This window comes from Pelecanus crispus, chromosome 5 (genome assembly GCF_030463565.1).
Source record: "Pelecanus crispus isolate bPelCri1 chromosome 5, bPelCri1.pri, whole genome shotgun sequence".
NCBI lineage: Eukaryota > Metazoa > Chordata > Aves > Pelecaniformes > Pelecanidae > Pelecanus > Pelecanus crispus.
In genome coordinates, this window is record NC_134647.1 from 55,117,808 (window position 1) to 55,132,635 (window position 14,828).

The 14,828-nt window shown below is 39.9% G+C and overlaps 1 protein-coding gene across 6 annotated transcripts in view; it reads left to right on the plus strand.

Moving 5' to 3' along the window:
• PRRC2C (proline rich coiled-coil 2C) overlaps positions 1 to 14,828 on the plus strand; it is a 76,261-nt gene that overhangs the window by 16,314 nt on the left and 45,119 nt on the right. For all 6 annotated transcript variants that reach the window (XM_075711567.1, XM_075711568.1, XM_075711569.1 and 3 more), the window contains exons 3-7: positions 2,841 to 3,008; positions 4,250 to 4,427; positions 9,173 to 9,279; positions 12,314 to 12,451; positions 14,389 to 14,624. In XM_075711567.1, coding sequence (XP_075567682.1) covers positions 2,894 to 3,008; positions 4,250 to 4,427; positions 9,173 to 9,279; positions 12,314 to 12,451; positions 14,389 to 14,624 — 774 coding nt within the window. In that variant the 5' untranslated portion in view covers positions 2,841 to 2,893. The remainder of the gene's footprint in view (positions 1 to 2,840; positions 3,009 to 4,249; positions 4,428 to 9,172; positions 9,280 to 12,313; positions 12,452 to 14,388; positions 14,625 to 14,828) is intronic.

The window sequence follows — 14,828 nt, forward strand, 5'->3', positions numbered from 1 at the left end:
GGGAGGATTTGTCATCCCTGGCTTGAGTACCTGGTCTAAAGTCTAATTTTGCAAGTATATCTTCTTTGGCAACCAGTATCAGGTCTCAACTTAGTTAAATATGAATATATATTGACTGGCCTAATTTAAATGAGCACTGTTTGTAGTGCTTGATTTATTTTCTGCAAGTCAGATTACTGAGGAATGTGCAATTTTAATCAGTGGAAAATATTCTGTTTCTTTGTAGTGTAACTTTGGAAAAAGCTTGTCAAACAATGTGAATTTTAATACTGTAAAAGGCATAGAGCTCAGCTGTAATGATCAGGCCAGTTTTTGTAAATTTGACATAAAAAAGCATTATTAGGGAACATATCACCGCCTTCAGTTCTTTAAGCTATCAAATGTTCTAGAAAGAACAATTGTTACAATTAAGATTTATCCAAGTATAAATTCTGTCTTATTCTGTAAAGAAGAGAGTTATGATTAAGATTTTCTATGTTTGATCTCTACCAAAGGTACAAGCTTTGGAAAATATGACAAAAACTCAGCATTGTCTTAAACCAGCCTCAAACTGCTTTCTGCTCTGCGTGCATCTGTTAGGGCTTTGCTGCTTTTGTGAATTGGGGGGGGGGGGCAAGAAATGGGGCTGGGGTGAGTCTTGGGCTGAAAATTAAAACCATGTATGAGTTGTTTTCACTTGAAAGAGTATGTGAACATGGCTAAGTATCAAGTAATTGTAGTGTATTACTTGATAAGGTTATATGCACACCTGAAAGCTTGTTTGCCACCCATGTGCTCCTGGTAATTATCTGCCCAATACCTTCTCATTTGTTTGATGCTCCAGGATGACTGTGGTGGACTCTTTATCATAAATACAAGTCTGGGAGCAGCGAGTAACAGGAGAATTGAAGGGAAAGAATCTGCCATGTTCTTTCACAGATGTTTTACTGAAGATGTTATGATAAACTGCATTTGCTCATAGAAGAAGAGGCTAATGCAGGGCCTAATGTCTGATTTAAACTCCAGCTTGATAAACTAGTCTGCCTGGATTCAGGTCTCCAGACTAGCTGAAAGCATTTGTGTGGCCATGAATAATAAAAATGGGCAAACCTTGACATGTTGTTGAATCGCAAATAAGTATTGGGGAAGCTGTGAACAGTGAATGGTTGCTTGAAATTTGCTTGACTGATAGCTCCAAAGATAAGCTTGTCTAAATTCGTGTATCAGGCTGGTGTGTTTTTTTTTTTTTCCCCACTGTGCCTGTGATGATGTTTGAGTAGTGAGCTGTGGCTTCCAGTGAAGCCTTGCAGCCTCAATATGTAGTTTTTTTGATAGATCAGGAATGACCTTAACAACCATATCCGAGGTCTGTGTTCTGGTTACATGGTCTACTTGGGCTGGGTGCACCCTGCTTCCATCCTGTATTTCGTGTTTTTGGGTGATGTTAGGAATGGCTGTTAGTGTAACACATGCTGTTGAAGTAGCCAAACGCTATCTTGCAAAAAAATCTGGGAGCTGCTTTCTCCTTGTGAAAGGGGAGGATGTATTTCTTAGCCATGTATGTGGCTCCATATGAAGCTGAAGACTGTCCCATTTGCAACAGTCTGTGTGGATTGTAATAGAATAGCATCTGACTCAAATCTTGCTGAAGCTGGACCATCCAAGATTATTTGTCATCTTCATTTCTTAATCTTTTCAATCATGGGTTATAAATGGAGGTAGAAGGCTGAGGAGGGTGTGAATGTTATCATTCCTATATAAATGAAACTTCCCTGATCTTTTGACATTGGTTAATGTCTGTCATGACCAAATAAGTGCTTTATTCTTTAGACTGCTTGTCCATGCAGACTTCTCTTAATACATGAGTGCCTTGCACGTGAATCAGGTTCCTTTTGAAGGTCTTCTGAGGCTTGTGAGTTTGACCAGGGAGTTTGCTGATCACCAAAGGGTTTGAGCGGGATGTCTTGCTTCTTGCTGTCTGCTTTTAGAATGAAACACAAGAGTATTTGAGCATATGTATTCTGAAATTCATTGGAAATATATAAAAAATTGTTATTGTATGGAGGGCAGCAAGCTTTTTGAGTGTTGTTAAGAAAAATCAACTATATAATAATGTTCTGTTTAAGCGAATGCTCACTTGTGTTCCTGCCTGATGATGAGTAGCAACTCTGTCAAGTTCCTTCTAAGGACTTCTAGTGAAGTATCAGTGATAATTATTGGGTTCTTTTTCTCAAGGCCTGCTGTTCTGGGGGAAGGAGGGACATGACCTGCTCTAACAGCCCTGTAACTTACTGCTGCAAGAAGAATAGTGTAACTTGGTTTAAGGAATTCTCACCGTCCCTGTCCAAATATACTGTGTTTCTAGTTTTGATAAAGAAAAATTCTGACTTGGTGTATTTAATTTCTCTAGCTGCTGAGTTCATTATTATTTTAATTGGGAAAAAAGCAAATTCCAGAAATACTGTACCACAGTTAATGGTATATCAGCACTTGGCTTTGGGGGTGGGTGAGGTCATTGAGCTTCCCCAGTGGGCAGCTAGCTGCTGGTGGAAGCTTTGCATGTTTGGGGTTTTTTTTAGTGAAATCATGGATGATATTTACCACTTTTACAGGGTTTGATATTAATTAAATGCTGACCCTCCTGATTTTGTGATATTCAAATTGTAGAGATGGAAATACTTTAAAATTACAAGTGTTACATAAGCCTAGGGGTTTCTGGAGCTAGTGCATTCTCTGGCATCTCCAGTATGCTTAAGTGAAACAGTGCTAATGGTGTTAAATGCTGTCGACTTTTGTCCTAGGAAGTCTGTCTTAAGTATTGGCTTATATTCAAATTACTTTTCTTTTGTTCTTCTTTTCAGGCACATTTTGAGGGGTGAGCAGGAGGTACCAGACTCGATGAGTTTCCATCGAAATGTCGGAAAAGTCAGGCCAGAGTACAAAAGCAAAGGATGGAAAAACGAAGTATGCAACACTCAGTCTGTTTAATACTTACAAGGGAAAGTCACTGGAAACTCAGAAAACCACAGGTGAGTAAACTGACTTTAGTTTTGTGTTCTGTTTCATCATTACTGTAGTACTAATTAAGAGTGCTAAGTATATGAGCGCTTAATCATGCTAAGATTTTTTTTTTAACTGCTTGATACAACAGTTAGGTGGAAGAATTCTGGAAAACAGTGTTGGTTACAGTTTCTGGTTAGCTGCAAACAAGAGTATCAGTTCAGGGAGAGAGCACTTGCAGTCTAGTAGGAAGTAGGATGTAGGTAAATAAAAACTGTTTTATAGTTGCAGTCTCCATTTGTTATCAGCATATGATATGCCATTCCCCAGCTGTGCTTTTTACTGTCTTCCAGAAAACCTTTGTGGTACTGGAGGTGTTTGATTAACAAGAAGGCAATGCTTACTTTCAGATCAGGTGATTTGTCTGTTTTGAAGACAATCATTGTGTGAAACTTACACTGATGTTTCAAATGAGGCCACTGTGGGCCTGCTTTTTCATGATGGATTGGATTGAGAATGAAGAGAGGATGATACTCTAAAGGCTTTGAATTTGATTTGACATACTTGCCTAAATTGGGGGGTGAAAGAGGGGGAAGTGTTAAAGTTTATCACAATATTCTTTTTAAAGGTTGAAACTGAGATGTTTTGTAATGATACAACATGCCTAGGGTAGTATCCTGTACTTGTTCACCTGAGTTGATTAGTTGGTAGGTTGAATGTCCTGTGTAGTGTGTTAGCTTCGTATTGCTTTTTCATACTTGTGGTCTGGAGTAAATGCAATTTGTAGGAATGTTTTTGCAAGAGCAGCATCTGCCAGCTGAAGCTGGCCACAAAAAAGAAATGGGCTGGACCCATGTGGGTATTCCTGGACTCATCAAGGTACATTAAACTGCAAAAAGAGCAAGAGAATCATACTTGGCAACGTGTTAAAGGATATTAAGACACCAACATCATATTTTAAATGGCTCCTCTAACTTTCTGTCACTGAGCATTGTATATAAAGGTGGGGCCATATATCCTTTTTAATCTCTGGAATAGGCTAACCATAGTGACTCTATTCAAAAAGTACTCAAGCTCTCCCAAACCAAGTATTTCTAATTACCTTTTTTTAAGTTAACTAATGAAAAATTTTTAATTCCTAATTTCTAATTCTTATGCACTTAAAGTTTTTGAGTTTATTACAAAACATTTTTACTGGTTTGTGCAACTTTGCATGAACGCTACCTGCTAAACAGTGTTGTTAACTTGGACTTTCTGTTTTGGCATGCAGTTGCCGCACGCCATGGATTACAGAGTCTTGGAAAAGTTGCTATTTCAAGGAGGATGCCTCCCCCAGCTAACCTCCCCAGTCTCAAAGCAGAGAACAAAGGCAATGACCCTAATGTGAACATCGTGCCTAAAGACGGCACAGGATGGGCTTCCAAACAAGAACAGCACGAAGAAGAAAAGTAAGTGACCAATGAGATCAGGGTTGTTTTGCTGTGCCATTTCTCTCAAGTTTTCCCAAAACTAGGGGTGGGCAGGGCATGGAAAGAAATTGGCTAGACCTGACTGTCCTCAAGATAGCTACCAGAGAGGAAGTAGCACCACTATTAATTTTTTGTGAGGAATAATCTTGCTATTAGTGGGATAGTTTAAAAACCAAACAAAAAAACAAACACAAAAAAACCACCAAAACCAAAAACCACCACAACAACAACAAAAAAACAACCCCCCCACTTAAGCTGAAAGCAGTATGTTATAAATTCCGTTTGAGGGGATGAGTGTTTCCTTTAGCCACCTGATGTGGCTACCTTTGTGTAAGTTTTGATGGCTGCTTAAAGGAAATGCCACAGCACTTTTTTGTAAGATCAGTGTAATCACTTTAAGCTTCTCTTGAAACGCTAGGAGGAACCCTTAGGTACACAGCAGCTAAGTTAAATAATAACTTGCAAGTTTGAGAGTATGCAAAAATCTGATTAATTTAGTGTGATTGTGCTGATGTATGGCAGAGAAAGCTCAAAAATTCTTCATTTGTATACATTCGTTTGAGTCTCTGCTTTATTTTCCTAATGGTTCTTAATATTTGCACTTTAATTTGTTTGGTTAGTATGCCATAAATTCTACAGACTTAAAGAAATTTTCTATCTTAAACTTTACACTACTGTTTCACACTCCACCAATATGTGATATAAACAAAATAGAAGTGATGGTGATGTTAATGCACTGCTGTATACTGTGTATAATATCATTTCCCATGCTCAGTACAGTTTCATCTGCTAAGTTTGTTTCACACTTGTACAGGAGGCCAGCTAAAGAAAACACAGACTAAAACTTTTCAATAATCTAATTAGAAAGTATTCTAAAGTAAATTTTTTGCCATGTAAGCTTAAACCAGGATATCATTCTCACTACAAAAGTAGAAGTGCATTCTAAGTGTTTATTCATGAATCCAGCCAGCATGGGTTCATGAAAGGCATGTCCTGCTTGACCAACCTGATCTCCTTCAATGACCTGGTGACCCGCCTGGTGGATGAGGGAAAGGCTGTGGACGTCATCTACCTGGACTTTAGTAAAGCCTTTGACACAGTCTCCCACAGCTTCCTCCTAGGGAAGCTGGTGGCTCATGGCTTAGGCAGGTGTGCTCTTCACTGGGTAAAAAACTGGCTGGCTGGCTGGCTGAGCCCAGAGAGTTGTGGCGAACAGAGTTAAATCCAGTTGGTGACTGGTCACAAGCAGTGTTCCCCAGGACTCAGTTTTGGGGCCAGTCTTGTTTAATATCTTTATCAATGATCGGGATGAGGGGATTGAGCGTGCCTTCGGTAAGTTTGCAGATGACACCAAACTGGGCGGGAGTGTCAATCTGCTCCAGGGTAGGATGGCCCTGCAGAGGGACCTGGACAGGCTGGATCAATGGGCTGAGGTCAATTGTATGAGGTTCTACAAGGTCCAGTGTAGGGTCCTGCCCTTGGGTCACAACAACCCCATGCAACACTACAGGCTTGGGGAAGAGTGGCTGGAAAGCTGCCTGGCCGAAAAGGACCTGGGGGTGTTGGTAGACAGGTGGCTGAACATGAGACAGCAGTGTGGCCAGAAAGGCCAACAGCATCCTGGCTTCTATCAGGAATAGTGTGGCCGGCAGGAGCAGGGAGGTGATTGTCCCCCTGTACTCAGCACTGGTGAGGCCACACCTGGAATACTGTGTCCACTTTTGGGCCCCTCACTACAAGAAGGACATTGAGGTGCTGGAGTGTGTTCATAGAAGGGCAATGAAGCTGGTGAAGGGTCTGGAGCACAAGTCTTATGAGGAGCGGCTGAGGGAACTGGGGTTGTTTAGCCTGGAGAAGAGGAGGCTGAGGGGAGACCTTATTGCTCTCTACAACTACCTGAAAGGAGGTTGTAGTGAGGTGGGTGTTGGGCTCTTCTCCCAAGTAGTTAGCAATGGGACAAGAGGAAGCGGGCTCAAGCTGCACCAGGGGAGGTTTAGATTGGATATTATGAAAAATTTCTTCACAGAAAGGGTAGTCAAGCATTGGAACAGGCTGCCCAGAGAGGTGGTGGGGTCACCATCCCTGGAAGTGTTCAAAAAACAGGTAGACATGGCACTTTGGGACATGGTTTAGTAGGCATGGTGGTGTTGGGTTGATGGTTGGACTGATGATCTTAGAGGTCCTTTCCAACCGTAATGATTCATTCTGGTTTTACTTTCATTAAAAAATAATCCAGCCACCAAGCCAGGAAACATGAAATTAATTATTACTCTACCCTTAATTGGCTTAGTGGTGGACTTGGTAGTGTTAGGTTAATGGTTGGACATGATGATCTTAAAGGTCTTTTCCAACCTAAATGATTCTGTGATTCTATGATATATAAATTGTTCTGAAAAAACACTTGAAAATGGAGGCACTGGTTGTATGTCACTAGCTCTTGTGAAAGCAGAAGATGATTAAAGGTTTTCTTACCCTTCTTGCTGTCCCTTTATTTCTCCCTGTATACTTTCCTCCATTCAAATGCCAATTTTTGACATCACTCTGAAAAGCTGTTAGACTTCAGGAGCATACAGTTGTGTTTAGCTTTTTCTTTTAAGCTTATGAAACTACAAATTTACAATTTTCTGCCCAGTGTGTTGTAGGGTACTTTAACAACATCTTCCTATACTTCAGGGTTGCTTACACTTTGTCTAGTTAAATCTGTGTTGAGCCGGTAGCTTGACTAAAACACACTTTATCTGCATCTTTGCCTGCCTTTCCATAGCCTGCTGCATGTGTTAGAAGTATATTCAGTAGCTGATGTTGCGTTTAATAAATAAATAAATAGCTGTCCCTTATCTGCAACTGGAAGGTTTTTGCCTTTGTATTTTCACATGCGCTATTCTGATAAAGGCCTCAGACCACATACAAGTAAAACTAGTCGGGGGAAGGATTTGCTCCCAGGAGTGGGTATGTCTGCCCAGGTCATGAGTAAATTCTCTAAAATTTAGACCATCTAATGCATTTGCTCAAGTCTTCAGACCAGTTTTGTAATTACTGCTATATTTCTCCAATATTTCAATGAGTTTATAAATGCTGCAGTTTACATGTAAAGTGTTCTGGTATTCCTCTTGCAAGTGTTGTGGTTAATGGTAATATCTTGACATCAGCTTGCTTTAGTTTAATTCTTTTTCTGTCATATCACTGCATTGGAGTTCACATGAGTGAGTTGTTGCCTGTGATTATGAAATTTTTTTCTGTTGCTTTCCCAAGTTGTCACTCTTTCTATGGGTGTTGCCTCAGTCCCTTTTTCCTGGATAGTGCAGCCTGTCGTGTATTGATTTGATTAATTCAGCTAGCACCAAGCTGCGTTCTTTCCTGTATCAAATGGTACACCTATAGGACAGTGTTTGGATAACCCAAATTCTAAATGGGCTTGGCTTTGAAACAGTAGAAGTGCAAGAAATAAACTCTTACCTGTCTTGTTCCTTGTTTCACTTCTGTGTGACAAAGTACAGCCACGTAAGTTCCAACTTCCCCAAAGTCTGTTTAGAAAATGTGCGGCTGTAAGAAAATATAACTAAGTGGAAACTGAAGAGATTAGTTTTTATTTCTTTTTTAAATTCTAGTAATCTGTGCAGACAAATCAAAATTGCGTTCAGTTTTCCTTGTGAGAAGTCAGTGTGTTTCTCCCCAGCAGTGATTTTTTTTTTTTTTTTGGTGATGTTTACTTCTACATCATTTCTGAGACACACCGTGTAAGTGCTTTGGACTGATCATCGCAGAACCCAAAGGGAACTGACTTCTCAGTGGCAGTCTTGAGAAATTTTGGGTTACTCTGGGATCTATTTCAAGCATTTACAATTGTTTATTGTAAGTTAACTGACATGATATTGCACTAGTTATCTCTACTGGTATAATAAAGTGATTCTAGACTACTGGATTTGCCCCATAATTCCTGTTTTATCGAAAATGAGTGCTACTGAGCTGGAGGTCTGACTTACAGACACTAATGCTTTAGACTCTTAAGTTATCTGAATATGCAGATTTCAGAAATAGCTATTCTTGAAAGAAGTTAAACATCATCACTGAATCTGTAGATTAAAAGATCTTCAAGAATATGCCTGGGTCTTGTATTGGACAAAATGAGTGCTTATGGTAAATGTCTGCCTTTTCATTGTGAAGATGGTGAAATTGACACTTTGTTCTTAATATACTTAAACTTGTGGGCTCCAGTTCATGCTACCCGTAAATTTTTTTTCGTGATGTCTTTAGCTTTCCTTACTAGTTCCTTTTAATTTGTAATTTCTGGCATATATTTGTCTTTTCTCTCAGTTCATGGTGGTCTTTAAGTGCTTCCCTCTCTCAACTCGTGAGGCAAGAGAACATTATTCCAAATTACTCCCTTTCATGGTTGTAGATTGATTTTTGATTGTCCAATGCACTACTTCAAAAGTTATAATTCTATTCATGACTGACTGCATTTTCTGCCTAGCCATTTTAATTCATTTCTCTCTACTTTGGGGAATCAGCTCTTGAAAGAATTAGCTAATTTATTCCAATTTTTAACTTTTACTATAACCACTCTTTTTATATAAGAAAATGCTTTTTCTACAGAAAAGTGGTTATTGGTTCTTCAGCTGCATAGCTACCTCATTTCATTCACTTGTTTGCAGTAGTAATCCTGACAATCTTATTATGTGCCCACCCTCTTGTATTCACAAGTGCTTTTCCTCTAATTCCAGACAACCAGACGTGCCGCAGACACAGCCGAAACCTGCTGTTCCTGCTCCTCCAGAAGCAGCTCCTGTTGCCAAATCATGGGCCAACACCAAACCAGGTGGACAAGACGGTAAGTGATGTTCAAGGTGGCGGGGTTCTTGGCTGGCCTAGCAGGCTAGGAATGCTGCTGTGAGAGACCCTCAGACTCAGCAACCGTCTGAGTCTTGACTGGGCCAGTTGGGACTACGAATGCTGTGGAAACAACTTTTTTGGCTGGAAGGTGAGCTGGTCCACTGTCACTCAAGTGAGCTCCAGCCTGATTTAGCAGCAGGTCTGACTGCCTGTTAAAGGGCTGGTATAGTCACCTCTTTTGGATTGACAGGGAAATGGCAGTGATGGCATAAGATCTTGAACGTGGCTATGGTGAGGAGGGAAAATCTCAGTCAGTACTTATGATGCATACAATTTTGGCATAGGAAGGAGAACCATAAACAGTTAGTGGTCATTCTGATCATAATTTTGGATCATTTTATGCAAAATGTGTGTAGTTCTGCTTCTATTCAAATGCCTGCTACAGCAATACTTTTCCCTTTGTTTTATAGATTCCTTTGTTATTTTGGTTTCAAAGTGATAGTGTACAAGTAGGGTTTTTTCTGTGAAAAGTATTAAAGGTATGTTTTGGGGTTTTTTAACATAATTCTATGAAAGGATGGAGAACTATTTCAGTCAGCGTGAATCTTAGTGTGAGTGTTTTCATTACAGATGTAAGATCAGGGCTAAATTGTCAGCAGATTTTTTTTTTTTAAATTGCTTGTAGAGTGAGAGGTTATTCAGAATTCCTGTGTGTCCATTATGAAAAATAACCTACAACATGTTTTATTCCTTAAATTTGAGACTTGAGACTTCTGTGGCTATAAAACAGAGTTTTGGCTTCCAAGTTGAAGTAGTGAGTTCTCTTCTGGATTGAGATCTTAGAATAGTAAAATCTGAATTGCATGGGGGTAATTTCTAAGCCATTGTATGGAGTTTAACATTGCATATCTAAAGATTTTGCCTTTTTTTGCAGTAAGTATTAAAAGTGACAATTCTAGATTCTCCACTTCTTGCTCTCCTCTCTAATGTTCAGTGTTTCCTTCGTTGTCAAATATAGGAACTCTCCTTCAAGCTTTTGCAGGAGTTTTGTAGAATAATAAAAGGAATTAACACTGTTGCAAAGTGATCTGCCTGCCAGCCGTTCTACATAAGCTGATAATATCATCTCTATGATACAGGAAATAGTGATTTGGCTCAGTGGCTTCAAAATACATTTAGCTAATTATTTTGTAGTTACCATGGCAGCTTGTGTGCCAAGCCCAGATGGTGCCCTCATTTCATTCAATTAATGCAGTAGTGGGTTTTCTGTTTCAAGAAATACAGAATGTGAATTAGCATCAGCTGCTTGCTCTCCTCCTCAGTTTGAAACTAGGGATACACCTGTTGTGCTCATGCTTTCCTCATCTGCAGTTGGCTGGTGGAACTTGTAGTTTTTCCAGATGCCTTGTACATGTTCCAGCAGTCATTCAGCCGGCAGTCTCCTGCTCTTGCAAGACTTCAGTTGAATGAGGCAAAACTAAATCCTTCTCTGATGCTGTTGGTGGCCATGTAGAAAGGAAGGACTTCTAAAATGTAATGGCAGCATGTATTTTCCGGCTCATGCATTGGCTAAGAGTTGTGGTTAATTGCTACCATAACATCTTTGAATTCTTTAACTTCTTTCTGAACTGTTGGCTGACAATCTGGCTATTTCAGGTTGATAGCTTAAGTGCTGTCAAGCTGATCACTGAGGATGCTCTTACTTTGCAATTAAAACATTTTTGCTGTTAGGCTTGAGCAGAAAACATTTTTCAAGATTCATAAAACACACGAATGTTGCATGCCACAGGACCTCGGCAGAGGCTCCCTTGTCTGGCAGGCCATCTGGTTAGTGTGACTGTTGCTTTCAGTCCTGTTAAGCAAGTTGTTGGATGTAGCTGCTTGGGAACATCAAGACTCCAATGTCCATTAACAAAAAACGAGTTAATATGATCTGTAGTAGGTGAAGTTGGATTGAAGATTGAAAGATTTCAAGGCAAGTTGTAGGCACAGGGAGAAACAGTGGTATTTGCTGTCGTGCTTTTACAAAGAAAATAAAAAGAGTAAGGAGTTTATCCAGTGCTTGACTCTTAATCTTAAAAAAAAATCTCTGTGTTTTATTGATATAAAGGATTCTTTCATGGATCAGAAAGAATAGAAGCTTTTCTAGCTGTTAGCTAAAAAAAAAATATCATGGGGATTGGGGGGTTTTGGATGGCATATGTTCAGATCCTTTTTTGTGACCTTGCCCTATAGTCTGTGTAGCCTAATATAGTGTCTCTTATAGTAGCCAGTAGTAAAGATGGTATATGAACAGGGCACTATTCAGGCTGTTGGAATAGAAATCTTTCTTCGGTAAGACTATCAGTGATTTGGTACTAGAATGCTATTGATCTAATAGGTCAATATCCATTATGTGTAGGGGGAGGGGGAAGTTCAAAGTAGATGTTAACAAAACCTGCTAAAGAGGAATACAATCTGTATATTTCGCTTCCCTACCATGTGCAACAGAAGTCTTAAATTCCAGTCCAGAGTTATGATGTCAAGGGTTTTAGAAATCAAAGAATGCTACAGTTCTGATACTTTTCTCATAATGTAAAAACTGTGGCCTTTTAAAGTTCTGAAGAACTGTTATTAGAACAGTAATTAATCTTAAGGGCTTTTGCAATAACATAGCTGCCCATTCTTGGGTTGACTATAGTTGTAGAATAAAACGAAGGAAATCTTTGTCTGGAAGGAAGGGGTAAAAAAAAAAGTTTTAACAGAGCTGAGGAACTTCAGGTGCTCCCCGTGTTAAGTCTTGTTCCATTGTCCATTATTGCTCTCTGGTGATTCTGGATTTTTGTCAGCCCCAACGGGTCTGACAGTTGGCCTAGTAAATTCAACAACTTTGGTAGCAAATGTGAATGCTTTGTAAAGATTGCTCTTTGCTTGTGTTACTGATTATTGATGTGGTTTTAATGTTCACTTTTTAAGGATGATCAGGTTTTTATCACCTCCTGAACTGTTCTGACTACGGAAAGTTGTGACTTTGTGAATATCTTACTGTGTAGGTCCACCTATTCAAGTAAATAGTTACTTCCAGCAAGAGTTTCCCAGTCTGCCGGCAGCTGGGGATCAGGAAAAGTCAGGCAAAGAGAAAGATGCACCTGAAGAGCTCCATGGATCAGGACCCAACTTGCGACCACAAAGTAAGTATATATTACAAATTTTTGTGAAATTGCACAGGTTTGTGTGGAACTAGTTTATTACAAGATTACTTGCACCCCGTACAAAATAAGTTGATGAATTGGTTGTTTTAATCAACACACTCCTACACTGAAGAAACAGAAACAGATTTTTGGGACTTTCTTCTGCTTTACTGTGTTCCTGGTGTGTGGAAAATAGGGTATTTAACCCTATCCTGCAGTTCACTTTCCGTTTTCCCAACCTAGTCAGTACTCCACTTGTGCTCTGAGGAACATTTGATAGTTGCACAATACTGGAATTTTCTTAATTCCAGCTGCTAGATGTCACAGCAGCTAAAATAGAAAATAAAGAAATTTCTTAATATTAACTAATTATATAAATCATCATTAGGGTTGTCCCCAAATGGTTAGCACTCTTATGAGTAACCTGAAAAATCTTGAATAGAAAGTGTAATCTACAGGATTACCAAAACTGTGATTTGAAAGGCTGAGGCATCTTTAGCTCATGGGTGAGGTGCTCTGACTAGCTGGATCTGTTTCAGCTGTGGGGGATTAGATCTAGTGAAAACAACCATAACAGTGTTGGTTTTACATGTCTCAGTGAAGAACTGTACTGCTTCCCCAGATCCTTTTAGTGGGGAGGCATTTGGGATTGTGCCTGTTACCAGTGAGAAACAAGATTCCCTTTTTCCTCAAAAATTTGGTTTTTATGAGGTTTGATGGACTAGGGATACTTTCCTGCACTGTAGGTGGCACTATCTTGTGCACAAAATGTGCACTGCTTTTAGATTGTTTGAGCTCTCAGGGAATTCTTAACTCCTCTCTGTCTTACAGGCATCAGTTTTCCTTCATTTGTTTCAGTCAGGTCCTACAGACTGAGGCCATATGCTTGTTCAGGTCCTCACTTGATTTTGATGTAAAGAATAAGATTGTCAGAAAATTTGAGAGATGTCCAACACCAAATTAGGAAAATAGCTACACGTCTGTTGCAGCCTCCTGCAGGCAGTTATAGTTTTGGTCAGCACTGTACATGCTATATTAGGCCCTTCTTTCAGGTCTGACAGCAGAAAGCTAAACAAGCTTGGCAAGTACTGCCCCTTTAGCAGCTGTGCTCCCCAGCAAAGTGGAAGAACTGTAATGGATACTTAGGAGCCTAGTTTAACATGGCTTAAAGAGTTTGTGCCCCTAAAGGAACATTATTTCATGTGTGTCTGTGGATTTTGTCGGTCCCCATGGATCTGAGCACTGCTGCTAAGTTTACTCTTTTTTTTTTTTTTTTGTCCTAACCCATGCTCTGTAGGCAGAAACTCATAAATGAATCGACTGCCTGGCACAAGTGAATAGGTCGTTAAAATACCTTACTTTTCCTGGACTTTTTGCTAGACATTCACACCCAGAAGTACAACCCTTGTCACTTCTATTCCATCCTTATCAGATAGAGATACAAGCCAGACTCTGCTTACCTGTCGTCATCTTTATTAGAAAGATAATGTGCAGGTATATGTCATTTCGAGCTCCTTGAGAGTTTCATGGTAGGTCTTTGCTGCTTAAGAAGCTTGATCTTTCCCTTGACAGCATCTTCACGCTGAGTCAACAGTGGCTCACTTACCACAGCTAAATCTGTTTTCTCTGCTGTGCTATTATCAGTATCCTTCCTAAATTGCATTGTGTTTTGGAAAGTAGAGTGAGACAACTAGAGCAGTCTTTAAATTTAACCCTTCATGAGCACAGCTGGATGTAGGGCTGAAGAGGATTAGAAAACAGCCTGTTTTCTCAAGTGGCCATTGCTTGTTTCAGTACCAAATATGAACATGTGTCTGCACAGATCTCTGTGTCACTGAAAACTGGGTAGGAAGAATGTGTTTTTCATCATGCCTGTCTGTAAATCTGTAATATAAAGTCTGTTCTTGTTTTTTCTTGTACTGATTCTGTCCATGCAGATGCTACTAGTTGGAGAGAAGGTGGTAATAAGAGCAACTCACCCAGTACTCCAACTGATCAAGAAGCTAAGGCTCTTGGACAAGAAGATGGTAATGCTACACCAGCAGAACAAAATGATGGCCAGAAGGCAGCAGAGAAGAGGGATGTGCGGTTACCACAGGTCCCACAGCCCAAGCTGAATGGCCAGCAGCAACCACCTATCTCATCTCAGTACAGAGCAATGATGCCACCTTATGTAAGTGATGGCTATGTGAAAAGTTTTTAAGCAGGAGGGATTGATTATTGACTAGTGTGATTTCCTTGTGCCCCTTTCTCCTCCCTCCATAGAATGCTTAGCAGTCCTGCTACACTGAGTTTGAACTTGTCGGGAGCTGATTAACACTTGTAATCTGTGCAACTTAGTGACTTGATGTCACACACGTGGTATTAAGCAAACTGT